Source organism: Trachypithecus francoisi, unplaced genomic scaffold (genome assembly GCF_009764315.1).
Source record: "Trachypithecus francoisi isolate TF-2019V2 unplaced genomic scaffold, Tfra_2.0 Lachesis_group12, whole genome shotgun sequence".
In the NCBI taxonomy this organism is placed as follows: Eukaryota; Metazoa; Chordata; class Mammalia; order Primates; family Cercopithecidae; genus Trachypithecus; species Trachypithecus francoisi.
Genome location: NW_022681457.1, coordinates 84,099,566 through 84,123,967, shown reverse-complemented (window position 1 = coordinate 84,123,967; position 24,402 = coordinate 84,099,566). Strand labels below are relative to the sequence as shown.

The 24,402-nt window shown below is 41.7% G+C and overlaps 1 protein-coding gene across 1 annotated transcript; it reads left to right on the top strand.

Moving 5' to 3' along the window:
- The first annotated feature begins 3,251 nt into the window (after window positions 1-3,251).
- ZFP69B (ZFP69 zinc finger protein B) lies at window positions 3,252-17,516 on the top strand. Its single transcript, XM_033226954.1, has 5 exons — window positions 3,252-4,584; window positions 7,988-8,073; window positions 10,704-10,830; window positions 11,103-11,198; window positions 16,231-17,516. Exons 1-5 carry the CDS (start codon window positions 4,458-4,460, stop codon window positions 17,397-17,399), a joined length of 1,605 nt encoding a protein of 534 aa, XP_033082845.1. The 5' UTR covers window positions 3,252-4,457; the 3' UTR covers window positions 17,400-17,516.
- The last annotated feature ends 6,886 nt before the right edge of the window (window positions 17,517-24,402 follow it).

Genomic DNA, 24,402 nt, shown 5'->3' with positions numbered 1-24,402 from the left:
AACTACGTATAGAATAGTTTCTTATCCCAAAACTATGTCTAGAATCACCTTTATGTGAACATACTAACAGCTCTGCTTTTACTTTAAAACAAAAGTTTACTTTGACTAGGATATGGGGTAATCGAAAAAATTAAAAAGTGAAAAAGAAAACAAAACTTTCCGAGACGGGCGGATCACGAGGTCAGGAGATCGAGACCATCCTGGCTAACACGGTGAAACCCCGTCTCTACTAAAAAATACAAAAAAACTAGCCGGGCGAGGTGGCGGGCGCCTGTAGTCCCAGCTACTCGGGAGGCTGAGGCAGGAGAATGGCGTGAACCCGGGAGGCGGAGCTTGCAGTGAGCCGAGATCCGGCCACTGCACTCCAGCCTGGGTGACAGAGCGAGACTCCGTCTCAAAAAAAAAAAAAAAAAAAGAAAACAAAACTTTCTTGAAATTATGTGATGTGTAACACGTACAGCAGGAACCCAACTTGATTTGTTCTTGCTATGGGCTGAATGTTTGTATTCCCCCAGAAACGAATATGTCGAAGCCCTAACCCCCAAAGTGACTGTATTTGGAGATGGGGCCTTTATAGAAGTAATACATTTAAATGAGGTCACAGGGGTGGGTCCCTGATCTGGTAGGATTAGTGTCCTTAAAAGAAGAGACATCAGAGAGCTCACTCTCCTCAAGCACACAAGAAGAGGTCTTGTGAGCATACAAGGAGATGGTGGCTGCCTACAAGCCAAGAGAAGAGGCCTCGGAAGGAAACCTATCTTGTTCACACCTTGACCTTGATCTTGGACTTCCCAGCCTCCAAAACTATAAGAAAATTAATTTCTGTTGGTTAAGCCACCCAGTCTATGGTATTTTGTTGTCCACCAGAGAAGACTCATACTGTTCCCCAAATGGCTAACTAGTTGTCCTAATGATACTTGTTGAATAATCCATCATTACCCAGCTGTTTTGAAATGCCGGCTTTACAATATACTAAATTTAAATAAAGTGTCAAGTCTGTTTCTGAGTTTCCAATTTCATCTCACTGATTTACGAACATATTTTGGCACTAGTTTTATTTTGATTATTTTGCCTCCATAATACAAGGTAATATCTGGTAGGGCAAGTCTGCCTTCATTATGGTTGGAAAACATTATTGGCCATTCTGGGACATTTGCCATACTAGCTAAATTTTAGAATCATTTAGTTTAGTAAAAAGAAAAGCTGATTTTATTTTTATTTTTATTTATTTATTTTTTTGAGATGGAGTCTTGCTCTGTCACCCAGGCTAGAATGCAGTGGCGCGATCTTGGCTCCCTACAACCTCCACCTCTCGGGTTCAAGCGATTCTCTTGCCTCAGCCTCCTGAGTAGCTGGGATTACAGACACATACCACCACACCCAACTAATTTTTGTATTTTTAGTAGAGACGAGGTTTCGCCATGTTGGCCAAGCTGGTCTCGAACTCCTGAGCTCAGGTGATCCACCCGCCTTGGCCTCCTAAAGTGCTGAGATTACAGGCGTGAGCCACCATGTCTGGCCAAAAAAGTTGAAATTTTGATTGGGATGCATCACAGTTTATGTGAACTGGAGGAAAAGTGACATGCTTAGAATGTTCTATTCCAACTCGTGAATATGTTATATCACTATTCTCACCATTTAAACAAAAAAAATGGAGTTTTATTTATAATTTCCTGCATAATTCTTGTTTATTCTTAGCTGTATTTTTCTGATATTTTATTATGAAAACATACACATATACAGAAAAATTGAAAGAATTTTACTGTACGGCATCCCTATACCACTACTTAGATTCTACCATTAACATTTTATTTTATTTTATGCTGTATTTTTGTTGAGTAGCAGATAGGAACATAGACTACCTGTGTTCACCACTTGTAAGCTACATGATCTTGGGCAAGTTATTCAACTTCTCCAAACCTCAGTTTTCTTATCTGTAAAGTGGGAATAATAATAGTACTTACTTCAAGCGGTTGCTATGATGACAAAATCAGTTAAAATATGAAATGCACTTAGGACACAGCCTCATATTCTGTAACTATTATATGCTAGTGTGTTCATCAGCTTGGGCTGCTGTAACAAAATACTATTGACTGGGTGGCTTAAACCATGGAAGTTTGGCCGGGCGCAGTGGCTCATGCCTGTAATCCCAGCACTTTGGGAGGCTGAGGTGGGAGGATCATGAGGTCAGGAGTTTGAGACCAGCCTGGCCAACATAGTGGAACCCCATCTCTACTAAAAATACAAAAAATTAGCTGGGCGTGGTGGCGGGTGCCTGTAGTCCCAGCTGCGTGAGAGGCTGAGGCAGGAGAATCGGCTTGAAGCCGGGAGGTGGAGCTTGCAGTGAGTTGAGATTGCGCCACTGCACTCCAGCCTGGGCAACAGTGCGAGGCTCCATCAAAAAAAAAAAAAAAAAAAAAAAACCACAAAATTTATTTTCTCAGTGTGGAGACTAGAAGTCCCACATATGGTCCAGCTGGGTTCGTTTCTGACTAGGGCTATATTCCTGGCTTGGAGACAAAAGCCTTCTCCATAAGTCCTCACATGGCCTTTCCTGAGAGCCTGCAGCGCCTGGAGAGGAGAGGGGGAAAAAAAGGAGAAAGTGAGAGGGAGGGTGATAGCAAACTCTCTAATGTCTCTTCTTATGAGGACACTGATCCTGTCAGAGCAGGGTCCCACCCTTATTTATGACTTCATGTAACCTTAATGACTTCCATAAAGGCCCTATCTCTAAATACCCTCCAAATACAATAGGGGTTAGGGCTTCAAGATAAATTTTGGGGAACCCAAACATTCGGTTCATAACAGCTAGCAAGTACTATAATTGTATTCTATTTCCTAAGTTGTGGTTTTTGTAAACTATTGATGTAGAAATGTATTTGGAGTGATGTACTCCTATTTTGTTGGAGGGAAAAAACTCAGCAATAAAACAGCATTACAGTATAATTGCTTTTGTGGAAAATATATAACAATGCATGAAAAACGTTGTGTGTGTGTAGGAAAGGCTGTACACCAACTGTTAGCAAGGTTACCGCTGCTTGCTGAAATTATAGGCAATAATTTTTTGTGTGTGTATTTTCTGGCATTTCAGAAATACAAGGTAAGCAATAAACATGAGAACTTTTATTGAATACTAGAACAGAAAACTGTTGTGGTATTCTTTTAACAATACACCAGAATCCATTCAAGAGTCTGCTGATAATAAATAACTGTCATGTACATAATATTTAGGGAAAATGCTATGGATTATTTTACACCAGTGTCGTTTCACCAAAAAACGTGATGCCGATGGCTCTCTTTTGTCAAGGGTTTCAAAGGCTCACCCTAAACGTTCACGTGCATTTTCCCAGCGGAGGAAAGATGGTTGTTCTTCATCAGAGTCTGCGGCCCAAGAACGCAGGCTCCTCCCGCAGGAGCCAGGCTGATGATGCTCGCAGGGATCGGATCCTGGGAGACCCTGAAAGGAGCGAACCCGGCACGCACCGGTGGGGGCGTCTGCGCTCGCGGAGCGGCTCCCGGGGAGGACGCTGGGAACGATGCTCCGGACAGCCGCTGCGCAGGCGCACGGGGCCTCGGCTGCCCGCCGCGGCGCTACAAGGGAGCGTGGCGTCGCAGTGCCGGGACCTGGCGGCAACGGTGGGAAGGCGGGGCGTGCCGGCCCAGCCGGGAGAGGGTGAGCGGGTGGCTGTCCCGGGCTTGGGGAGCTGGGCGAGCTGGGAAGCGCGAGTTCCGCCCGCGGCCACCCCGTCGCGCGCGGTGCTCTCCGCAGTCCCGGAGTCGTGCTTAGACAAAGGCTGGGAGGGCAGGGCCGGGCAGGTCCCGCTCTAAGGGGAAGACTTAGCCTCTCATTTGGGGAGGAGGAGACGGGGTCTAGCGGTTTCGCGGTTTGCTACAGCCGACTAGGGAAAGAGCTGGGATTCCAAATCCCCGGCTATACACATAATTACTGCCCCAAACAAAGAATTGGGTTGTATTCATCTCTTTGCGCTTCCTGACACCTGCGCGGTGCTTTGAACTTTGTGGGCTGTGTCTGCCCACCGCCTCCGTGTATCGTTTGTAAACATTTTACAGTGATCCATATACGTTCTAGCGTTCTGCCCTATGACTGAGCCTCCTTGGTCCTTTGCTGATGCTAATGTCTTCTGCCCGGCATCTGCAGGGGCTGCTGAGAGTAAATACTTGGCGCCTCCAGCTGCTGGCCGAGGAGACAGATGGAGCTCAAGTTGGGAGATGCGCCCTGAGAGCTGATGACAGACACAAGTCCAGATCTCGGATTTTGATACTGTATGTTCTCTGGGTTCCTGAGAGAGGACATTGAGGAGTAGGAGTCGGCGATTAAAGGAGATCGGTACAATTGGGAAGCCTCCTGTCAGAGGTTCCAGGAATTTCCTCATCAGAGGTGGACAAGCCCTATGGGCTAAGACAGAGGGTCCTCAGAAAGGAGTACAGACGCCATCATGCTGCAGCAGCTCCTGATCACCCTGCCCACCGAGGCCAGCACCTGGGTGAAGTTGCATCATCCAAAGAAGGCCACGGAGGGGGTGGCCCTGTGGGAGGATGTGACTAAAATGTTTAAAGGAGAAGGTGAGAATAAACTGATGAGTGGGAGGGAGGAAAAGCAGTCCCCTCTAGTGTGAGACGGAATGAGTCACTTGAGTGGAAGCATCTCTTAGATGAATGGGTGGAAGGTTTCTGGAGTTCTTGATTGTGGCTCCTAGTCTGGGGTTTTCCTAAGTAGTAGTGGTCAGTTCAGCCTAGGACCAGTATTTCAGTGTCATGGTTATGTATATTATTTATTTTCATCTTTCCCATGGCCATGTGGGGCAGGATGTGGGGCAAAAATCACTTAACCTGATTTTTCTTATTCTAACAGTGGGGAAATGTAAATCAAATGAGAGGCCTGCCCAGGGTCACACAGGAGCTTAGTGGCTAGGTCAGAAGCAGCAGCAGCAGGGGAAGTACCAAGTAAGCCTGGAGTAACTTGTACTAGAAATCAAAGAAGAGCTTAAAGACTAATGGATATGTGTCAAAAGAGGCCAGGTTTAAGGGTCTGTCACTTGACAGATTTGGGAAAGCTTAAGTATCCAAACTGATGGTAACACCTTGAATAAGTAAAATTCCACATGATCAGTTTGACACTTAAAATAGAGAAAGATGGGGGGAATTTCATGTGCAAACATTGGAGGTAATTAATACACTGATTCCTTACTTTGAAAAATAGGTTATTATGGGAATGAATGATGCATTTACCTTGCCTTTTAGATCCTCTTCAGCTGGGGAGGGAAAGCTTTTTACAGAAAATGCCTGCCAATAATAAAGGTAGAAAGAGGCCAGGTATGGTGGCTCATGCCTGTAATCCCAGCAATTTGGGAGGCCGAGGCAGGCAGATTGCTTGAGACCAGGAATTTGAGGCCAAGAGTTTGAGACCAGCCTGGCCAACATGACGAAACCCTATCTCTACTAAAAATACAAATATTAACTGGGCGTGGTGGCGCATGCCTGTAATCCCAGCTATTCCTGAGACTGAGGCACGAGAATCGCTTGAACCAGGAAAGCGGAGGTTTCAGTGAGCTGAGATGGCGCCACTGCACTCCAGGCTGGGTGACAGAGCAAGACTTTGTCTCGGAAATAAATAAATAGATAAATAAATAAATGTAGAAAGAATGATAGAATCTTTTACCATAAATAAAATAATTGAAAGGTTCATGGGGAACAGATACTTACATGATATCAAAGTATTATTCCCTCAAATTACTTACTAAATGGCAAGGAATGAACAGAATTTTCCAGTGGTGAGGTGTGGTGGTCACAGTTTCAACTAAATGTCTCAGTAATGGGATAGCCGGGCATTTTATACTTTCCGGATACTGTAATATAAAGCACCTGGTACCACCTACAAGGTATTCTTACCAAAAATGTTTAACGTGATCCTAAATTAAATTTAAAGACTGAACTGCTGGTTTACAGAAAATACAGGGGATGGAGAAATAAGATAAATCCACCTTGAGGATACAGTCAGACTGTTCTTGTATCTTAAAAAGACAACGTCATGAAGAAAGGAGAAGTACTTATTCTAGAGTAAAAGAGACTAGAGGTAACAACCACTTTGAATGTGTGAGCCTTAATTAACTCCTGGTTTGGAAAAAATCCAGAATAAAAGTTGAGAAAACGGTTGAGGAAATGTGAATATGGACTGAATATTTAGATGATACTATGGAATTATTGTTAATTTTCATAGATGTAATAAATGGTATTGTAGTTATACAAGAGAAGATCCTTATTTGAAATCTTTAGGGATAAAGTATTATGATGCAGACAACTTTAAAATGCTTCAGAAAAAATGTAGATCAGTAAAGCAAATATGGTAAATATTAACAATTATTGAATCTAGATGTGGATGTATGGATGTTCAATAGTCATGATAAAAAGTTGGAGTAAAATACAAAGTTATTCACGTGCCTTAATTCCTAGTGCTTTTTTTTTTTTTTTTTTTGAGATGGAGTCTTGCTCTGTCACCCAAGCTGGAGTCCAATGGCGGGATCTTGGCTTACTGCAACCTCTGCCTCCCAGGTTCAAGTGATTCTCATGCCTCAGCCTCCTGAGTAGCTGGTATTACAGGTGTGCACCATGACACCCAGCTAAGTTTTTTGTATTTTTAGTAGAGATGGGGTTTCACCATGTTGGCCAGGCTGGTCTTGAACTCCTGATCTCAAGTGATCTGCCCACCTCGCCCGGCCTCTAGTGCGTTTTTTTTTTCTTTTTTTTTTTTTGAGACAAAGTCTTGCCTGCTCTGTCACCCAGGCTGGGGTGCAGTGGCGCGATCTCGCTCACTGCAACCTCCGCCTCCCGTGTTCAAGTGATTCTCCTGCCTCAGCCTCCCAAGTAGCTGGGATTACAGGCACCTGCCACCACACCCAGCTAATTTTTGTATTTTTAGTAGAGATGGGGTTATACTATCTTGGCCAGGCTAGTCACGAACTCCTGACCTTGGGATCCACCCACCTCAGCCTCCCAAAGTGCTGGGATTACAGGCGTGAGCCACTGCGGCCGGCCTGTAGTGCATATTTTTAATACCTCAAATTCAGCCAAAATTACTTAAATTCTAGAAAGCTGACAGTGTGTTATGTGTAGCACTTTAGCAGATGGAAAAAAATGAGCAAGATAGTTTCCATCCATACCCTCATTAATACTCAATTGAGAGAGATAATTATACAAATAAAGTAAAAAGCAGCCTGAGATAGATACTAGAACAGATATAAAAACCAAGCTTTTGGGAAGCATAGGAGAGAATAAACTTTCTTCTCATTAAGGGTGTCTGGGAAAACTTTACTTGAACTGGGCCTGAAGGATATCTCAGTTTTTCACCAAATAGGATTTGGGTGGGGTACTATCCAGCTGTGTTCAAAGAATGGTACTAGGATTGTGTGGGTAGGTGTGTCCAGTGAATGAAGGATAATGTTTAGAGAAGATAATACTTAGAGAAGCCATGGACTGGTTGTGGAGGATCTTGAAATCTATGTTGATTAGCTGGGCATAGTGGCAGACGCCTGTAATCCCAGCTACTCGGGAGGCCGAGGCACGAGAATCTCTTGAACCTGGGAGGTGGAAGTTGCAGTGAGCCAAGATTATGCCACTGCCCTCCAGCCTGGGTGACAGAGCAAGATTGTCTCAAAATAATAATAATAATAAAAAAATAACAAAAAGGAAATCTATATTGAAGTGTTTGCATTTTTCTTTCTTGTCTGTGGGGAAACCTTTGAGGATTTTTGAACAAAAGATTGGCCTGAGAGATCTCTAAGACCATTGGGAAATATTAATGGTGAAAGCAGCTTACAGCACGTCCTCCTTATTAAGGAGGCCCTTGAGTCGCTCTAAATGTCCCTGTTTGTGAACGTTTTTGGGAAGAAGCCACACTGAGTGGGTCTGTAGGCAGTTTCTCTGGGTGATATGGGGAGATACAAACCTCATGGCTCTTTTCCTTCCCCAGCTCTGCTGTCTGAGGATGCTGATGAGACCCAGGGAGAAAGTTTAGACAGTAGAGTGGCCCTTGGACCCCTGACAGCAGAATCCCAGGTGGGTTGGAGTTTCTGGTCACTCTCTTGACATTGGTTCTCAGATTTTAAGAACACTGGAATTTGATTTTCTTTGACTCAACTTCCTGGATTGGCCTTTCTTTTTTTTCTTTTTTTTTTTGAGACGGATAGTGGTGCGATCTCGGCTCACTGCAAGCTCTGCCTCCCAGGTTCACGCCATTCTCCTGCCTCAGCCTCCCAAGTAGCTGGGACTACAGGCGCCCGCCACCATGCCCGGCTAATTTTTTGTATTTTTAGTAGAGACGGGGTTTCACCGTGTTAGCCAGGATGGTCTCAATCTCCTGACCTCGTGATCCACCCACCTCAGCCTCCCAAAGTGCTGGGATTACAGGCGTGAACCACCACGCCCGGCTGATTGGCTTTTCTTAGCCTGTTCTTCCTTAGAAAACCAGGCCACATCAGTTGATTTCACAGGTAATTTCCCCACCAGTAGTAACCCTCCACAGGAAACCTCTTTTTTTGCCAACCTCTAGCCGTTTATCCAACAAATATATTGTGCTGAGGCCGCATGTGTGTTTGAGAGAGAAAAGGAGATAGAGAGGAGAAGAAGTATGTAATGTAGTCCTTGCCCATGAAATTCACGTATCATCTGGGAGAAAGACAAACATGAGTCATTTAAAGCAACATTTAAAAGTCAACAGAATCAGTTTCTGATATTCTTGGACATGTGTACACTTCATTGATGACCTTTAAGTGAGGATTTTTGGTCAAGTCCTAGAGCAGGACTGTAACTGAGAAAAGAAATGATTTTCTTTTCAGATTTCAGCTTTCAGAGAGGATACTGGCAGGTCATGAAGAGCATGAGCTAAATAGGCTAATCAGAAAAGGAGGGAAAACTTCTAAGAGCAGTTTAACAGTGTGCCGTGTGTCCTAAAGGAAGTAATCAGAAAACTGATAGCACGGGTGAAACTCTGCACTACCAAACCCCAGAGGCATAGGGAAGCTCAAGAAAATTAGAGAGTAGTCCGAGAAATAGAAGAGGGTATTATTAGAGAACAGAAGAGTTTTAAAGTGGAGTGATCTTAGCTCCCAAAATCACATGGTTTAATCATGTGTTTAAATCACAGGGTTTAATCCTATGTCTTTAACTTTTCTCAAATTCAGCTTTCTCATAGGGTTAAATGTGGGTGCTAACATCAGCCTAATAGGCCTGAAATGCATTTCAGAATTATTTACAATACAAAAAGCATTAAAATATTCTCTATACTTAGGGGATTTGTTGTTATTTCAGCCTTCCAGCATCTGAATTCTCTTAGCTTTTGGGAGGTTTTTTTTTTTTTTAATTATTATACTTGAAGTTCTGGGATACATGTGCAGAATGTGCAGGTTTATTACATAGGTATACACGTGCTATGCTGGTTTGCTGCACCCATCAACCCGTCATCTACGTTAGGTATTTCTGCTAATGCTATCCCTCCCCTAGCCCCCATCCCCTGACAGGCCCCAGTGTGTGATGTTCCCCTCCCTGTGTCCATGTGATCTCAGTGTTCAACTCCCACTTATGAGTGAGAACATGCAGTGTTTTGTTTTCTGTTCCTGTGTTAGTTTGCTGAGAATGATGGTTTCCAGCTTCATCCATGTCCCTGCAAAGGACATGAACTCATCATTTTTTATGGCTACATAGTATTCCATGGTGTATATGTGCCACATTTTCTTTATCCAGTCTATCATTGATGGGCATTTGGGTTGGTTCCAAAGTTTTGCTATTGTGAACAGTGCTGCAATACACATATATGTGCATGTGTCTTTATAGTAGAATTATTTATAATCCTTTGGGTATATACCCAGTAGTGGGATTGCTGGGTCAAATGGTATTGCTGGTTCTAGATCCTTGAGGAATCGCCACACTGTCTTGCACAATTGTTGAACTAATTTACACTCCCACCAACAGTGTAACAGCATTCCTATTTCTCCACATCCTCCCCAGCATCTGCTGTTCCCTGACTTTTTAATGATTGCTGTTCTAATTGGCATGAGATGGTATCTCATTGTGGTTTTGATTTGCATTTCTCTAACGGAGTATTTTTAAAAAATAATTGTCAAATGGTTATTTGTTTTTTGTAGATCATACATAATAGACCCGTATATTTCTTACCCCAGCATGTCTATCTCTGTCCAGATGTCTTCATTACTAGGCAGAATTCATGCTCCCTCCAAAAATGTGCTGTTCTCTCATACTTTTATTATTAACAGAAAAACCTAGGTAAGGTTATTTTACCCATGCTGAAGTATTCTCATTTTAACCAATTCTTTCAGCCCAAGAAAAGTCCCTGTCTTCTCTTGTGGCCTTAGCCCCTTCTGAACTCCCCACTTCCCCAAATACTCCTGAACTTTATTGTCTTTAATCAAAATTACTGTACACTGTACTGTGACCTTCTTTAATATTTCATGAATATTTTCCCTTCAGCCACATGTAAGTTGCAGAGGTAGCTTACACGTTTTATGCATTGTTTTATAAACCCCATTTTATGTAATCTATAATCATTATAATAAATTAAATGATTAGCAAGAGAGTATCCAGGAAAACTTGACTAGAATCTCTTAGCTTCTAGACAAGGTCAGAAAAACTTCCTGAAGTCTAGCTGAAAAGGAACGTATTTGATGTTCTAGGAACTATTAACCTTCAAGGACGTATCTGTGGACTTCACTCAGGAGGAGTGGGGGCAGCTGGCCCCTGCCCACCGGAATCTGTACCGGGAAGTGATGCTGGAGAACTATGGGAACCTGGTCTCAGTGGGTAAGGATGGGCTTCTCTTGAAAATAGAATGTACCTATTGGATGAAAACCTTTGTTTCTAAATTAAGTGCTTTGTTTGGGGTTTGGGTTGTATATTAGAGGTTTTCTGTTTCCTTCTGAACACCCAGTCAGGATTGCTATGCTCTCTTCTGCTCTGTTCTTTCTACTCTATTCTGCTTTCTTTAGAAGGCCTGAATACCAAAGAACCATATTTAAATTCTTGGGATGGCTCTGTGATCTCAGCACATACAGTCTTTTCTTCCCCATAAGCAGGATATCAGCTTTCCAAACCTGGCGTGATTTCCCAGTTGGAGAAAGGAGAAGAACCATGGCTGATGGAGAGAGAGATTTCAGGAGTACCAAGTTCAGGTAAGTGCAAGGCAGGTGGGGCCTTTGTGATGTCAGCCAGCGAATTCCCCTCAAGGCCTTCTCCAAGCTGTGGGGAAGACTGAGGCCCTGCGGATGGTACATTCAAGAAAGTTGATTCTGTTATCTCTATCACCCTTTTCCCACACTTGCATCTTCTCATTAGTCTCTCTGGAGTCAGAGGAAAAGAGATGCCTTTCTCATCAGGGTTAACCTTCATCATTTCTTTTGCTCTGACTTTCATGATTTTTACCTCTTTCCCAGTATTCTAAACCTTGCTGTGATCATAGTTTATTTCCCATGTACATTTAGATTTACACAGGTCTCTCCTCGTTAAACACACTCCACTTCAGTGGACTCTCATGTCGTTTTACCATCGGTTTCACTTTCTCTCAATGATTTCATTTTCAATATTTTTTCTAATCCTTATTCTGTGATCACAGTTTCAATTGTAACTGTCTCATTTTAACTTGTGTAATTTAACTTTTCATGCCAGAAAATGTATGACTGTTTGAGAAATCAACCACAGAATTCGTTCTTAGCAGATCCAGTGGCTTTTAACAGTCTTCGTTAACATTTAAGTTCAGTAATAATGACAGTATTTACCTGGGTTCTCTGAATGATAGTTGGGTTCTCTGTGAGTCCCACATTAGCTTTGTCTTCGAAATGAGGAAAAGGAGGCTGATTAAGAAATGTATACAGGGCAGTTAGCCACTACTTGGTAGACTCAGTATCTTAATTCTAATCATTCTGACCCCACAGTTTGTGTGTTCTTATGGCACTATTTTACATGGCTGCATTAGATTATACATATAGTCCTTGTCACCTTAATATCCTTTCCTCTATCAACTAGTTTAATAATTTTTGTCTCCTCTATTTCTCTTGTTGCTTTTTCAGTGCTTCTCATCAGTGTCTTTTTTAATGCAGATACATGATTTCTGCCTAGGTCAGGATATGAACTTATTCCTTGATCATATACTGATCTGGAGAAATTGTTTTTTTTTTCTTTTTTGAGATAGAGTCTTGCTCTGTTACCCAGGCTGGAGTGCTGTGGTAGAGTCTTAGCTCACTGCAACCTCCACCTCCTGGGTTCAAGCAATTCTCCTACCTCAGCCTCCCAAGTAGCTGGGATTACAGGTGTGAGCCACTGTGCCCGGCTAATCATTTTTGTATTTTTAGTAGAGACAGGGTTTCACTATGTTGGCCAGGCTGGTCTCAAACTCTTGGCCTCAAGTGATCTGCCTACTTGGCCTCCTAAAGTGCTAGGATTACAGGCATGAGCCACTGCAGTGGGCCCTGGAGAAATTGTTTAGGTCACTGGACAGTTCCTCTTCATCTGGTGATTCAGAAGGATTCTTCTGCCTGTGGCTCCTCTGTCCCCTAGGGTTTCCTCATCATCTGCATTTAGACAACACAGAATAAGCGAGGAGTTATAATAGAATAAGCAAAGGAGTTCATTTGGAAGGTTTTTATGGGCCGGTCTAAGGTGGTTCACATCACTTTAACTTTCATTCTCGTAACAGGAGAGACCTTCATGACTTCACTCAATCTAATTCAAGGGAGATTGGGAAATATACTCAGTTGTATGTCCAAAATCGGGGAGAACAGAGTTTAGGGAATAACCAGCAGTCTCTGCCACGATTTCTGAGGAACCTTTGTCTTTTTTACACTGCTATTCTATTTCTGTACAAACTCCCACAGATGTTTTGTGATGGTTTCAACTATTCCTTCCATGCCCATATTCTCCTTATTTTCATCTTTGTTTTATATATCCATATGAACCCTATTCTTACGTATCTCTGGCATTTACGACATCTCCACATAGAAGCACTGTACTTCAAACCCAGTACATCCAAAAACAGAAGCCATCTCATCTAAACAAGTTTCTCATCCTAACCTCCCCTGTTCTTTCAGTCTCTAGAAATCATGGTATCATCAAGAACATTAAGCATGTTTTCTACTTTGTTTTTCCCTGGTTCCCTACAGTTTTTTCCTTAATATTACCTGTTTGATCCGCTTGTACTGTTCATCTGTGTTGAGGCAACACTAAGGCACATTTCCATCATTTTATGCCTGAGTTACTAAACTTTCAAGTTGCATTTGCTGATGTCTTACTTTATTTTTCTGAATCTTCTTGAATGTTACGGCCAAATTTGGCCACTTGAAATACCACATTTATCTTGCTTTTGCCTTTAAAAGAAAAATTAAACATCTCCCTATTCCCTGTAATCAGTAATCTAAACATCTCTGCTTGCTTTTTAAGCTGACTCCAAAATTTATTCAGCTATTTCTGAGCTCTTTTTGTGTGTTGTTACTAAAGTGAGGTTAGAAATACTAAGGAATAAGATTTTTTTGTAAACAGGAAGTATTAGTGCTTTAGGTTGGCAGAGCCCAAAATGGATGGATAGGAATGTAAGGGTAAATATCAGAGAAACTCCTTCATCCAAAAATTTTATGCCAGGTATACTGTGAATACAATATATATTCTCTATCCTTAAAGATTTTACAGAGTAATTAACATTTTATCACAAATTGAGAAGCCATTTTCTACCTCTTATATTGGCAAAAATTATGAAGGTTGATCAAATCCAGTGAGTATGCAGGGAAAGGCACCCATATTTGCTGAGTGTGCACACATCCACAACCCATCAGTTTCTCTAGTAAAGCCAATGAAATACTGACAGGAGTATACAAACATTTATGTATAATGATGTACTATGGTGTAATTTTATAACTGTGAAAAATTGGAGACAAGTGAAATGTTTTTCAGAAGGGACAAGTCAAATTATGTTATGTCCATGCAGTAGAATGCAATGCGGTTGTAGAAAAAATAAGATAGCCTAGCTAGGTGGTTTACATTGTCTTCCCAGCAACTCAGAAGGCTGAGACAGGAGAATCACTTGAGTCGAGGAGTTGGAGACCAGCCTGAGCAACATAGCATGATCCCATGTCTAAAATATAATAATAATAATTTAAAAAAAATTTTTTTTTTTTTTTGAGACAGAGTCTCGCTCTGTCACCCAGGCTGGAGTGCTGTGGCCGGATCTCAGCTCACTACAAGCTCCGCCTCCCGGGTTCACGCCATTCTCCTAAAAATTTTTAAAATAAAGAATGAGATAAAACTTAATGTACAGATATAAAAAGAGGCCCATAAAGATGTAGACTTAAGGCTGGGCGTGGTGCCAATAACAAAGGTAGAAGGAGGCCAGGCATGATGGCCAACACCTGTAATCGCAGCACTTTGGGAGGCTGAGGCAGGCAGATCACTTGAGGTCAGGAGTTCGAGACCAGCCTGATCAACACAGCAAAACCCCATTTCTACTAAAAGTACAAAAATTAGCGGCCAGGCATGGTGACTCATGCCTGTAATCCCAGCACTTCGGGAGGCCAAGGCAAGCAGATCACAATGTCAAGAGGTTGAGACCATCCTGGCCAACATGGTGAAACCCCGTCTCTACTAAAAATAGATAAATTAGCTGGGTGTGGTGGCGCATGCTTGTAGTCCCAGCTACTTGGGAGGCTGAGACAGGAGAATCACTTGAACCCGGGAGGCGGAGCTTGCAGTGAGCAGAGATCGCGCCACTGCACTCCAGCCTGGCAACACAGCGGGACTCTATCTCAAGAAAAAAAAAAAATTAGCCAGGTGTGGTGGCACATGCTTGTGACCCCAGCTGCTCAGGAGGCGGAAGCAGGAGAATTGCTTGAATTTCGAAGGCGGAGATTGCAGTAAGTCAAGATCGCACCACTCCACTCCAGCCTGGGTGACACAACGAGACTCTGTCTCAAAAAACAAACAAAAAAAAGATATAGAGTTAAAACAGATATAGATATGTATATGATTTTTTTTTTGCACAGATGTATACTTAAGACCATATATGTACAAATGCGTACATTCACATATACATTTTGGTGGGAAATGCATGAATAGAGACATTTCAGAATCCTCAACCACTGGAGGGAATTTTATCCCAGTTAGGGAGATGCTATCTTTTGTTAAAAGTCAGTGCATTCCTACATTATTCAGTGTTTTATTTAGTGTTTAAAAGTATTTGAGATACCTTTTAAAATACTTTTTGTGTAAAAAAAAGAAAATTTTATCATAGAAATATGGGCTTGAGATGATATGATGTTAGAATCCTATCTTCCACCCAGGCATGGTGGCTTACACCTGTAATCCTAGCACTTGGGAGGCTGAGGCAGGTGGATTGCTTGAGCTCAGGAGTTTGAGACCAGCCTGGGCAACATGGTGAAAACCCCTCTCTACAAAAAATACAAAAACTAGCCAGGTGTGTTGGCATGTGCCTGAAGTTCTAGCTACTTGGGGGACTGAGGTGGGAGGATTGCTTGAGCCTGGTAAGTTGAGGCTGCAGTGAGCCATGATCATGCCACTGCACTCCAGTCTAGGTGACAGAGTGACAGATCCTGTCAAAAACAATATTCTGTCTTCCTTAATCTTATCTTCTGATATTTGCTCTTATTGTCTTATTAGTTTATTTCCTCTTGCAGTTCACATGGATGTGCTCCTCTAATTTCTTAAAGTCATTTTACATACTTTTTTCTTTGAGACAGAGTCTTGCTCTGTTGACTAGGCTGGAGTGCAGTGGTGTGATTACAAGCTGAGATGTGAAGTGATCTTCCCAACTCAGCCTCCCAAGTAGCTAGGACTACAGGTACACACCACCATGCCTGGTTTGTTTGTTTGTTTGCTTGTTTGTTTTTGTAGAGACAGGATCTCTTTATGTTGCCCAGGCTGGTCTTGAACTCCTGGGCTCAAGCAATCCTCCTGCCTCAGCCTCCTAAAGTACTGGGATGATAGGCATGAGCCACTGCACCTGACCCACCTTACATACTTCTAACAGCTTCTTTTCTCTACTTCTTCACTTGCATTCATATCAGCTCTCTAGAATCACATTTGAAGACAATCCAAAACTCCTGTACCTAGTAATATATATTTTGTCCTCCCATTCTCACTGTGGCAATTAATTTTTTAAAGTGCAGGGAATATGGGTCATTTTTATTTTTTTATTTCTTTCAGACTTGGAAAGCAAAACAAAAACCAAAGAGTCAGCCTTACAGAATGATATTTCGTGGAAAGAATTACATTGTGGCCTAATGATGGAAAGATCTACAAAAGGAAGCACCATGTATTCCACCTTGGGAAGAATCTCCAAATGTAATAAGCTAGAAAGCCAACAAGAGAACCAAAGAATGGGTGAGGGGCAAATCCCCTTGATATGCAAGAAAACATTCACTCAGGAGAGAGGCCAAGAATCTAATAGATTTGAGAAAAGAATTAATGTGAAGTCCGAAGTTATACCAGGACCAATAGGTCTTCCAAGAAAAAGAGATCGTAAATATGACACATCTGGAAAGAGAAGCAGATACAATATAGATTTAGTTAATCATTCAAGGAGTTATACAAAAATGAAGACCTTTGAATGTAATATTTGTGAAAAAATCTTCAAACAGCTTATTCACCTTACTGAACACATGAGAATTCATACCGGGGAGAAACCTTTCAGATGTAAGGAATGTGGAAAAGCCTTTAGCCAAAGTTCATCTCTTATTCCACATCAGAGAATTCATACTGGTGAGAAACCCTATGAATGTAAGGAATGTGGGAAAACCTTCAGACATCCTTCATCACTTACTCAGCATGTTAGAATTCATACTGGGGAGAAGCCCTATGAATGTAGGGTATGTGAGAAAGCCTTCAGCCAAAGCATTGGACTGATCCAGCATTTGAGAACTCATGTTAGAGATAAACCTTTTACCTGCAAAGACTGTGGAAAAACGTTTTTCCAGATTAGACACCTTAGGCAACATGAGATTATTCATACTGGTGTGAAACCCTATATTTGTAATGTATGTAGTAAAACCTTCAGCCATAGCACATACCTAACTCAACACCAGAGAACTCATACTGGAGAAAGACCATATAAATGTAAGGAATGTGGGAAAGCCTTTAGCCAGAGAATACACCTTTCTATCCATCAGAGAGTCCATACTGGAGTAAAACCTTATGAATGCAGTCACTGTGGGAAAGCCTTTAGGCATGACTCATCCTTTGCTAAACATCAGAGAATTCATACTGGAGAAAAACCTTATGATTGTAATGAGTGTGGAAAAGCCTTCAGCTGTAGTTCATCCCTTATTAGACACTGCAAAACACATTTAAGAAATACCTTCAGCAATGTTATATGAAATATACTAAATATACTAAACATCAAAGAATCTATGTTGGAGCAAAAGATTCAAAATCAGTGGTTCCCTGATTTTTTTATTTCCAAAAACACATTTTTAAAAAATGGTTTGGCACAATGTTACCAACTATTATTTTTGCCATATTAAAAACACAACCACCTATTATCAGCATTGTTTCAGAAAAGAAAGGTAGGAACAGTTCCCCCCTCCTTTTTTTTCTTTTTCTTTTTCTTTTTTTGAGATGGAGTCGCTCTGTCACCTGGGCTGGAGTGCAGTGACTTGATCTCAGCTCACTGCAACCTCCACCTCCTGAGCTCAAGCTATTCTCCTGCCCCAGCCTCCTGAGTAGCTGGGATTACAGGTGCCCACCACCACGCCCGGCTAATTTTTGTATTTTTAGTAGAGACAGGATTTCACCATGTTGGCCAGGCTGGTCTTGAACCATTGACCTCAGGTGATCCACCTGTCTCAGCCTCCCAAAGTGCTGGGATTACAGGTGTGAGCCACAGTGCCTGCCCCCAATCCCCCGGCCTTTTTTAAAAGACAGTTTCTTGGGAGGCTGAGGTGGGTGGATCACAAGGTCAGAAGATCGAGACCATCCTGGCTAACACGGTGAAACTCCGTCTCTACTAAAAATACAAAAAAAAAAAAAATTAGCCAGGCATGGTGGCGAGCACCTGTAGTCCCAGCTACTCGGGAGGCTGAGGCAGGAGAATGGCATGAACCCGGGAGGCGGAGCTTGCAGTGAGCCGAGATCGCACCACTGCACTCCAGCCTGGGCGAAAGACCAAGACTCCGTCTCAGAAAAAAAAAAAAAAAAAAAAAACACAGTTTCACTCTTGCCCAGGCTGGAGTGCAGTGATGTAATCATAGTTCACTGCAGCCTCAAACTCCTGGGCTCAAGCAGTCTTCCTGCCTCAGCCTCCCAAGTAGCTAGGACTACAGATGTGTACCACTATGTCTGGATAATTTATTAGTATAGTAGTAGTAGTAGTAGTAGTAGTAGTAGTATTTGTAGAGACAGTCTCACTATGTTGCTGGGCTGGTCTCAAACTCCTGGCTCCAAGCAGTTCTCCCACCTCAGTCTCCCAATATGCTGCGATTACAGACATGAGGCACCATGTCTGGCCAGGAACAGCCTTTTATATTATGTCAGCTTTATGACAAACACCCACTTTTGTCTTTACTTTTCTCAGTTCACTACGTGCCAGTGATATTTCCTGGCATGTTAGTGATCTCTGGATTGACTTTTGAGAAACACTGTTTTAAGTATCCCTTTGATAAATCAGAATAAAATATAATACAGCCTTTTACTCTAGCCCTTTATATGGCTAGAAGAGGTAGAAATTAAAATGTTCATTCTCATTTCTAGAAGAAAAAATGTTAAAGGGAGTTTTCTAGAATTGATAACTGTACATGAGATACTTATTTATATTTTTTATTTTTCTATAGAGCAAGAATTGGCAAACTTTCTGTAAAGGGCCAGGTAGTAAATACGTTAGGTGTTGTGGTCCCTGTCACAACTATTCAACTTCCCCATTTTAGTACAAAAATAGCCAGAGACAATATATAAACTAGAGTATCTGAACCTTGGCACTGCCAATATTTTGGACTGGATCATACTTTGCTATAGGAAGCTGCCCTGTGCATCCTGGGATGTTTAGGGGCATCCTTGGCTTCTACCCACAAGATGCCAGCATTCAATGCTGATAGCTGCCCCTCCCCCAAGTTGTGACAGCCAAAAATGTCTCCAGACATTGCCAGGTGTACCTGGAGGCTAAAATTGTCCCTGGTTGAGACCCACTGATGAATGTGTGCAATAGTGGTTCCCATAAACTGCATTTAAAAAACAGCTGTTAGGTTTCATTTGGCTCAAAGGTTGTCATTTTTCACTCCCCCCACCAACATAGAGTATGTAAAATGATTAGAAATGACAACAGACTATCATTTAGTATCAGATTAGTATGTGTATATGCCATAAATTATTTCCTTAGTGATTCCTTTAGTATTTTGTTGCAATAATTCTTTAAACACTACATTTGTGATGCTGTCTTGGAGCCTAGGAATTAGTTTTGGAGATATTTATGCAGACTTCCATCTATAATGATGGGGTTTTTATTGTTGTTAATCCATAAATATTTTGAGATGTATCTCTAAAAAACGAGCACTCGGAAAACATAATCACAATGCCATTATTATACCTACAAAAATTAACCACAATTCCTTAAAACAGTGATGCCTTTTTGAAGACAGATATATTGAGACTTCATTCTGGGGAGAAACCTTTCGGATAACTGTGTTTAACTTTTCCTTTGCCAAGCATACAGTATTAGATTTGAAATACACTTTGTATCAAGTGGAAATGTCTCTTAAGATAGCCCCTAGAACAACACATCAAGAGGCCCACCAAAGAGGACCAGAGAAAGATGACTGCAGGAGCCATGCACAGGCAGGGAAATATGGAGAGAAAATGGAGGAACTGGCTCCTAATGCTTCACTATACTTAATGAAATAGATACTCCATCCTTACAGACATAATTGGAAGTAAGTCAAGTTCCACTTCTTACTGTTTTATGTGGAGAAAGAACAAAAACATGAGTATTGTAAGTGTGAATTATCCAAAGTAAAGCTATAAATCCAGAATATATACCAGTATCTCTAGAATTTTTTATGTTACTACATTTACTTAAAAAAAAAAAGCTGGCCTCTAACTCTTAAGTCCTGTATGACTTTGATGGACAGAGAAAGAGTGGGGGCATACACTGTTTCTTAAAATTGTTCTACCATGTTTCTATGGTCTTAGATTTCCCAATAATTTGAATTTCTCCAATTCCTCATTTCCCTGAAAGACATGACTATAACTTTTCTCTATAGTTCCTGCCTCAGTGATCTCATACAGTCTTTGGCTTAAATACCATCTCTGTTTAACAACTGCCAGATTCACATCTCCAGCCCCCACCTCTCCCGAACTCCAGCCTTGTTCTAACCTTTGGGCCATTTCACTAGCTGTTGCAGATGTCCTATACCCTGACCTTCTCATCTTTGCTCAATTGTTGCCTTCTTACTGAAGCCTATCCTGTCTATACTATTTAATACTGCAGCTGTCTGCCTTCCAAATCAAGAAATCCCATACCCCTTTCACCTGCTCTATGTTTTTCACATCACCTATCACCTTCTAACACCCTAGATACCTCACATATTTGTGTTTATTGTTTACTGTTGTTTCCCCTGGCTGTAATGTAAGCTCCATGGGTGCAGGGGCCTTTGTTTTGTTCACTGATGTATCACAAGTGCCTAAAACAGTGCCTGGCACACAGAAGGGACTCAGTAAATATGTATTGAATGGTTTTGACTTGAACTGAATTGAACTATGTATTCATTATGAAAATAAAGAAATGTAATCCATATACTTTCCTACCTACATTTTACATGTGAGAAAATATTTTTTGTTTCCTTTTTCTTTTCTGTACAAGTGGACCAACATTTGAGAATCATATACCTTTGAGAATCATAACTGACATACTTTAAGATAAAAGGGTATTTCTAAGTTAATTTGGTTTGGTTGTTTTTGTTTGTTTGTTGAGACAAAGTCTCACTATGTTGCTCAGGCTGGAGTGCAGCAGCATGATCATGGCTTATTGTGGCCTCAACTTTCTGGGCTCAAGTGATCCTCCCACCTCAACAACCCAAGTAGCTGAGACTATAGGCACATACCACCACACCTGGCTAATTTTTGTATTTTTTGTGGGATGGGGTTTTGCCATGTTTCGCAGGCTGGTCTCGAAAACTCCTGAGCTCAGGCAATTACCTGCCTCAGCCTCCAAAAGTGCTGGAATTACAAACATGAGCCACTGTGCCCAGCCTAATTTGTTTAAAATGCATTTAAATATTGGCTGATTAACAGCAAGAGTTTATATTTATTTCGTGGACCTGAGTGCATAAGCAAAATGGAGCATATAAAAGACAATAGAGGAGAATATAGAAGCAGACATGAGATGTCAAGTTTTTGGTGGTGAGAAAATAGAAGAGTGGTGACTGACTTAGCAGAGCCTGCAGAAAAGTATACTGGCACAAGGATGTTCCTGGGAAGACAGAGGCCTTGGAGACCATGGGCATTATGGAAGAAAGAGGGCTGAAAACAGGGATTCATTGAAATTCTATCGTCAGATCCTTAGACCCCCTCACCTACCCATACAGCTGGCTGTTATGCACACATTCCTCCCTCATGCTTTCTTCATCCCATTACCATTTCCTCATCTCAAAGGAGACTAGATGCTTATTCTCTGGTGAAGGACTGGTCTCCCAATGTGCTGGGATTACAGACATGAGCCGCCATGTCCAGCCAGGAGCAGCCCTTTACATTATATCAGCTTTATGACAAACTCCCAAATTTGTTCTTACTTTTCTCACTTCACTATGGGCCAATAAAAATTTCATGTCATGCTAGTGACTGTGGATTGACTTTGGTGTCCTTGATTCCGGAGTTGTTCTAGAATCAGGGACATCAGACAGTAGAGACTGGGGTAAAAATATGGCTGAAATGGTGACTAATGTAAGGCTGCATATTGAACTGTGGGGCCCTCAGCACCGTTTTCTAGTGAAAACCAGACTTTCATCCCTTCAACCATCTTCCATTCAGCCCCAGCAGGCGATTGGAGGAATCCTCTGGGGAAACTGGTTGAGAGGCTGGGCGTGGTGGTGACTCATGCCTGTAATTCTAGCACTTTGGGAGGCCAAAGCTGGTAGATCTCCTGAGCTCAGAAGTTCAAGACCAGCATGAGCAACACGATAAAACCCCATCTCTGCCAAAAATACGAAAATTTAGCCAGGCATGGTGGCACGCACCTGTGGTCCCAGCTACTCAGGAGGCTATGTGGGGAAGATCGCTTGAGCCTGGGAGGCAGAGGTTGCAGTGAACCAAGATTGCTCTACTGCACTCCAACCTAGGTGACAGAGTGAGACTCCATCTGAAGGAAAGAAAGAAGTGAACCAAGATTGCTCTACTGCAATCCAACCTAGGTGACAGAGTGAGACTCCATCTCAAAAAAAGAAAAGAAAAGAAAAGAAAGGAAGGAAGGAAGGAAGGAAGGAGAAAGAAAGAGAAAAAGAAACTGGATAGCTCCGAAGAAAAGGTACTGACATTTGTGGATACTTACGTGAAACATAGAGGTCAATTTAATGTATTAGTCCACTTTCACACTGCTATAAAGAAATACCCAAGACTGGGTAATTTATAAAGGAAAGAGGTTTAATTGACAGTGCCACATGGCTGGAGAAGTTTCAGGAAACTTACAATCTTGGCAGAAGAAGAAGGAGAAGCACGAAATGGCAGGAGAGAGAAAAGTGAAGGAGGAACTTCCAAACACATAAAACCATCAGATCTTGTGAGAACTTACTATCACAAGAACAGCATGGGGGAAATTACCCCCGTGATCCAATCACCTTTCTCCCTTGACACATGGGGATTACAAATTGAGATGAGATTCGGGTGGGGACACAGAGCCAAACCATATCAATGGCCTAAACACCCTGCATGTTAAGACCAAGCTTCCAGTCTCCATAAAGAGAAGAGAAAATGAATGGTAGGAAATACATACATATACATAAGACAGTTTTTCAGAATCAAAGGACACAAATATTCACATTAAAAGGGTCCTCTGTCTGCCCAGCACAGTAATTACCAATAGCTAACATTTATCATTAATTTACAATGTGCCAGGCACTAAGTGCTTTATACATTTCAACTAATTTAATTCTCAAAATCTTCTGAAGTGAATGCTAATATTATTCCCATTTCACAAATGAGGAGACAGAGACATATAGAAGTTAAGCAAGTAAGGACACTCAGGTAGTAAATGGCAGATTTGGGATTTGAATCCAGGCAATCTGCTCCTCAAAAGAACCCACATCAAGGAACATAATTATGAAGTATTAAATACACAGAGCAAAAGAAAACACCCTAAAGGCTTCTGGGGCAAGACAATAGGTCATTTGCCTTTATGGAAAGCAGAAAAAACTTTAGATTTCTCACAGCAGTAATCAAGCACCGTCTTCAAAATGTTGAGAAAATGGGCAGGGCACAGCAACTCACGCCTGTAATCCCAACACTGAGAGGCCAAGGCAGGAAGATCACTTAAGGCCAGGAGTTTGAGACCAGCCTGGGAAAACACATTGAGACCCTGTCTCTACAAAAAATAGAACAACTGGCTGGGTGTGGTTGCATGTGCCTGTCGTCCTAGCTGCTTTGGAGGCTGAGGCAGGAGGATGGCTTGATCCTAGACGGTGGTCACACCACTGCACTTTAGCCTGGGCAACAGAGTGAAACCCTATGTCTAAAAATAAAAAAGATTTCTTGAGAAAAATGACTTTCAGCCTAGGGTTCTATGCCCAGTCAACTACCAATCAAATGTGAGGGCAAAATAAAAACATTTAATATGCCAGGTATCCAAATTTACCTTCTCTGCACCCTTTCTTAGGAAGCTGGAGGAGGATGTGCTCTATCAAGACAAGAGAGTAAACAACAAAAAGAGAAGGAGCTAAAGGATCTACAGAACAAGTGCTTCCAACCAGGAGGGCAGAAAATAGACTCAATTTTTAGACTCATGAAGTGAGATAATTAATACCTAGTCTCTGGGATTCATGTAAAAACACTCCTAAGATAGACACTTACTTTAATCTCCTTCCAGTTTTATTTGTGTGTGTCATTCTATTTTTACATTTAAAAATATTTTACTTATCACTTCATACGGAATTTTTTTTTCATCTTTCAAATTCCAGCGTATCTTTGTGTTTTATTTTCTCAGAATATTTTTCTGACTTTTCTGGATGTTAGCATCACTGATAAGGTTATTTCCTATATTTTAAGTTAGTGTTTTTACATCCAATGCAATTGAAGATCTAAACTTTTCTTTTCTTCCTCTCCTTTCCTTTCCTTTCCTTTTCTTTTCCTTTTCCTTTTCCTTGAGACGGAGTTTCACTCTTGTCACCCAGGCTGGAGTGCAGT